We start from the raw sequence: 5,722 nt of genomic DNA, 5'->3' as shown, positions 1-5,722 counted from the left end.
TGTGACTATCATTAAAAATCATTTAGTCTATATCTGAGGGGATCGCTTTTATTGTCAGGCCCACGTGTCGCCTGCCTTAGTATGAATAACTTGGGCATAAACCAGCCGTGTCAGTAAAGTACAGTGACCTCTTTGGATGAAAGTAACAAGTTTGCACTCTTAAATGTTTGCTGACAGTCCTGCAAACCTGTGCTTGTTCAAAGAAAAGGATGAATTAAAATGGCTCTTGCAAATTAGTCTGAGCAAAGTTTGGTACTGGCATGTGGGCACCTTAATTATGCATCTGTGCTTGGGTATGACTCAGTTAATTAACTAATTATCCTGTGCAGTTTGATTCACTTTTAATACAGTAAAAGAACATTGCTATGTTGTCCTTTTGCTCCTTGAGGAAGAGATGTAATTCAAATGCTCAGATTTCCCCTTTATCTTGGAATATATGCAGGTACCTAACTTCAGTGACAGGTTGATACAGTAATCCACTGGGTTTCTTGTAGTGCTGGGACCTGGTATATGCAGGAATAATGCTTGTTTTCTTTACTTTTTCTTCTCTGTTGGTTCTAGAGGCTGGAGAGGACACTGAGTGTGTTCAACAAAACCCATGAGTCCGGTTTGCTGCCAGAAGCTCTCTATAAGCAGTGGGTAAGAGTTGACACAGAAAAATAGATTGTGAGACTGTCCTGCATTGCTTGCATGCCTATCTTTGCTGTTTTGAGTAGATAGAAAGGTGGGCAATATTGTGTTCAAGGCCTTGCTTTTTAAGAATTTACTACAAATCTTTTGTGGTGATTAGTTATATCTGCTGGATTTTAGCTTCAACTATTACTGGAGTCCAACCTCTTTGAGAAGGCTACGGAGGTGGCAGAAGCTGCAACTAAGCGCTTCAGCCTGTCAGTGGAAACATGGCAGATGAGACTGCAGGTGCTGATCCAACTGAAGAGTGACGATGTGACCCAGTGTTTTGAAGAAGCTGTTAAGCATGTGAAATCTAAGGTCTGTGCTGGTTTTATGTACTTGCCTGCATTAGTCTTGGACTGGAACCCTGTATTTATTTGAGTTTGGTTTTTTTCCCTTTACAAAGCATTCAAAGTCTCTAACCGTTTTTAAGGTAAAAAATAAGAACTTGACATTTCACATGCACATTGCATTCAGGAGCATTATGGAATTGTAAATTCACTTCAAATTCACAGTTTTAAAGTCTGAACGCTCACAGGTGACATTTTGCATACCCTTCTAGCCGTCAGCTGGTATTCTTTGTGTCTTAATTGAAAAATGTGTTTCCTTGTCTTCGCTGTCCTGATAAATTGTTTGCGTGTGTGGTATTTCAAGCCTTGAATGAGCTATGTGCTCTCTTACTGTTTCATTTCAAATCCTGGGCACAAGGAGCAAGGAGAGGAAACAAGGAGGTGATTGTTTCTTTCCTCCTTGTTCTTGGAAGTTACCTTTGTGCTGCAATGTTTGGTGACGCAGAAGAACTTGTCTCATCCTTGGCAGCATGTCTTGCAGCTGTCCAGCTAAGTAGTATTTGTCCTGTAAGTGAGGAAGGAAACAAGAAGTGATTTCAGTGTGCAGTCCAAAGTTGTCTTTCTAAGAGCTGTGTCTCAAGGACACTTTTTTACGGCAGCTGTAATACAGAACCTGGTGGATATGTTGCTGTCTGTTTCTGTAAATCAGACACACTGTATTTCAGTTGTTTGATTTATCTGCGTACCTTGTAGGGTACTTTGCCATTATGGACCCTCTGGGTGGAATGGAGTGAACGCACAAACAGCAAGGAAGACACAGAAGCTCTCTACCAGGTACTTAGCTAATAGAAACCTACTTTTTATGACAGTGTGTAAATAAACGGGAACAGTGTGTGGATGGAATGTGTAACAAATGCTTTATAGTGCAGTTTGTTCACAGCTGTGCTGTTATCAAGGAATTTCAAGTTAAACTGTGTGTGCTACCAAAAATCAATTGAACATAGGCTCATAAGCACGAATGTCATCCCCATGCTTCTAAGACATCTAGATGTTTGTAAGCACAGCCAATGATGGACTCTTACGTCTCCTACTTTGTGGTCTTTGCTCTGTTTTCAGATATCTGTCTGAACATGGAAAAGATTCATTTTCCAATCTGTATGAAAACATCAACCTTATTACAGAAAAATCAAGAACAAAACTGGGACTTTAATCTCATTGTAAATTCCCTAAATAGCATAGGGCAAAACATTTCCTCCTTCCCTGGCGTATTGGGTTGTGGGGGGGTTTTTTTCCCCCCGATTTACAACATAAAACATGTATTTCAGGTGGAAGCTTGAATTCAGTTTTTTGTAGAGCATTGTGAAACCCTCTGCATGAAGGATATTAGGAAAGTGCCAGTTGCCAGCTGTATGGAATATTGGAGGAGACATGTATTGTGGGTTACAATTAATATTTTAATTTGAAAAATATTGGATATGTTACCTAATGCTGTCTTTCAGACATCATTTGGGATGCTTTTGTCCAGTGCTTTGTCTCACTTATGAGATCTGCTTTATGTCAGATGCCTAATTAGGCACAAGGTACTATTTGGTTTCTTCTCCCTTGTTGCCTTTAATTGTAGCTTATGTGGTTGGTTTGTTTTTTGGTTTTGTTTTTTTTTTCCTTTTAAACTTGCAGAGATCCTTACATGCCACTGCTGAATCTGTGACTATGAAAGAAATGTATCTTGACTGGACTTACAGAAATGGTGGTTATAAGAAAGTTAAAAGAGTCTTTACCAGGTGACAAATAAAACCTTCAAACCTGATGGTTCTAGGGTATATGTTAAAAGCCTTGAAGTCTAAAGTTACCTATATTTTTACTTCAGCCTGTGTGAAAATCGTCCATTTTCACTTGACTTCTTCAGGAAGATGATCCAAATAGAAAAGGAGCAAGTAAGTTGTTGAATATCCAATTAGTGCCTTGTATTTGTAAAATACACTTCTAACTTCGGATTTAAATAAGAAACAGAGGGCTTGTGAGTAGTGTCATTAGGTTGTGATCAGTTCATATTTGTCTTCTAAAGTTGATTCATAGCGTGTAATACAAAACCAAGTTCCATGGTAACTAATCTTTGGCAGTGTGCACGTGTAATTACCGTGACACTTTTTCTTTGTAAGAATCTAATCAAGCTGCAGATTCACTTTTGTATAAAATAAATGACCTTTTAATACCATCCTTTGTTAGGAATCCTGCAAAATGCTTCATCTGAGAGAATACTATGAACGAGCCTTGAGAGAGTTTGGTTCAACAGATTCTGGTAAGGGGATTTTATTTATGTATTTATTTATTCATTCAGTGCTGCCTCTTTTATTTCCATTCATTTCAAAAAGGTAGCTGTTTGTTCTGCCCTTGTGTAATTGCTGTCATGCAGAGTGGAGCTTATTTCTTCTGTGCCATTAAGTGCATGACACTCTGCAGCAACCCTTCACTTTCAGTCCAGGGTCGTTGTTCACAGTGGGATGGCTTCAGCAGAACTACCGGCAAGTAAGGTTTTGACACTGGCTGGCATAAGAGATGTGTATCACCTTTAATTTGATTTTGCAAACAGTACGGAGCTATGTTTTTATAATTAAGATTTCTGTAGTATTCCTTTTAAGAAAGTAAATAGCTCAATTATTGCTGCGTTATTTCTTCAGACATCACTGTTCCAGCTGGGAATAGAACCCAGGCTTTTGGTTTTCACAAGGGGCAGGGGGGCTGTAGTTTCACAAAGTAAACCTCATTGTGTTAACATCAAGGACACTTAGAAAAAGAGTTGTTTCTAGGTTAGGTTTGGTATATTTAAGTAATGTCCAATCAAAATTTAACCAGAACTTCTGTTTTTCTTTCGAAAGATCTCTGGCTGGATTATATCAAAGAGGAGCTAAGTCATCCCCAAGGCAAACCAGAAAACTGTGGTAGCATTCACTGGCGAGCTATGAAGATGTTGCAGGGAGACCTGGTGGAAGACTTTATTTCCAAATACACTTTATTGCAAACTGGACATTTATGAAAAATTATAAATAGTTACAACATGACAGTGTGCATTTTTTAAACTTCTTTGTACAAAGGTAAATATGTTCCTGGAATTTATTAAAGTGTACCTTTACATTCTTGCATCTGTGCGGGGAAAAAAAAAATCGTCTACCCCACTGCAGTTGTTTTTAGTGTTCGTTCTGCCAGTGGCAAGTTCAAGTGCACGGTTAGAGGGGAAAGCAAAGGCGTCTCTGAGGGTGTTCTTCATTGAGACTTCTGAGAGCAAACTCTTCCTCCTGCCTAAACGTTCAGATAGAATAGTCATAATGCATCAGCTTTTACACTCTGGAAAGCTGATATTACAGCAGATAAGTGCAAAAAAAACCGAACCACCCCAACTGTGGAAACTGCACATGTGGGAGATCTTTGTATCTTACCAAGTTAAATAATGAAAAGTGGAACACTGGAGAAACAGTCTGTAAAATTGTGGTATTTATTGTTTCCTAGCCTTGGAGTCATCTGTAATCCTCTTTACAAAACCAAAACCAAGCTCTACAACCACCTTGCATTGGTGTTTGCATCCTAAGCTGTAATTCTGAGAGTGACTATGAAATGTAGAGGGGAGCTGAGATGTTTAACAAACGTCCCTAATGTGACAGTAGAAAGTTCTGATCTACACTTCCAACTATCCACAAGGCCTGAAAAATGTGTAACAGTGTTTTGAGGTAGCGTTGTCCTTGGCTGTTGGCAGAGCCACATTTTCCCCTGTCAAGCTGTCGTCAGACCAGTAGAGGATACCTAGGGAAAGTATAGGAACATGCAGCAGTAGTTCCTTTATCCAATTTCTTAGTGACTGAGTGGTGACATAATGACAATACAGAGAAATATTTCTTTAAGATTTTTCACACAAGTAGAAACGGCAGCTCCTCTCAAGCATCAAATTCCAGTAACTTTTGACTAGCTGGAAGCGAGGTTTGGAGCAACAGCCTGTTAAGATTGCTCCTTCTGTGACATTTGAAGGATGTCCAGCTTTGTCTTGTCCAAGCTTTTTGCCAGGCCATCTTCTGTCTCCCTACCAGTTCTCAGCTGTCTCATGGCTGGCATCCTGCTTTCCCCTGAGTAATCGCTCTTACGTGCTGTCTGCCCTTTATTATGTTAGTCCCTCCTCTGAATCACTTGTCTTGCTTCTTCAAGTGCTTCTTGCTCTGTCAGTTGCACGACAGAAAGCTTCTCAGTGCAAAGTTCTGGTTTGGGGGATTTTTTTGTTGTTTAGCTTTTTTTGTTTGAAGTCCAGCAAAGCTCCTAACTCCTCCATTTCTGAAAGTGGCCCTTTTTCTTTACCTGTTCTGGTTCCTTACAGAACTTTGCCACTCACTTCACCTTTGAGTGACATGCATTTCCTAAAAGCATATTTGACTGACACGTGTTTGGGGAGCACCTACCAGCTCTGTTCAGGAGATTGTTATCTTTTGGAAGGATTAAAAAGCCACAGAGCCTGGAGAGGCACTGGTATTTTATTCACAACTTCATGAGTGTAAAGGTGTTTTCTTACAGCTCTTAGGTTTGTATTTCTCTGCCATCTTTCTCCACCTGTTTTAATTGTGTGTTTCTGCCCTCAAGTTACACTGTTTTCCTGTCTCGCTGGACACAACTTCCAGTAGCAGTGAGAGAAGTTACACATCATGCGTTCAGAAAGCACAGCCAGCGGTGGTCTCCGCAGGCCGAGAGGGCCGTGGGAGGTGGCCGCGTTGCAGGCGCCGAGG

General features: G+C 40.2%; 1 protein-coding gene across 1 annotated transcript; it reads left to right on the top strand.

The window, feature by feature from the left end:
- Positions 1–561: 561 nt before the first annotated feature.
- LOC104168782 (U3 small nucleolar RNA-associated protein 6 homolog) lies at positions 562–4,039 on the top strand (the record flags this gene model as incomplete). Its single annotated transcript, XM_009709493.1, has 7 exons — positions 562–639; positions 811–990; positions 1,716–1,796; positions 2,640–2,743; positions 2,830–2,896; positions 3,189–3,261; positions 3,839–4,039. Coding segments are annotated over 7 exons (741 nt in total), but the record flags the coding sequence as incomplete, so codon positions are not given.
- Between the last annotated feature and the right edge of the window lie 1,683 nt (positions 4,040–5,722).

This window comes from Cariama cristata, unplaced genomic scaffold (assembly GCF_000690535.1).
Source record: "Cariama cristata isolate BGI_N322 unplaced genomic scaffold, ASM69053v1 scaffold19041, whole genome shotgun sequence".
Lineage (NCBI taxonomy): Eukaryota > Metazoa > Chordata > Aves > Cariamiformes > Cariamidae > Cariama > Cariama cristata.
Note: the sequence above shows the minus strand (reverse complement) of the source record. Positions and strands in the feature narration are given on the sequence as shown.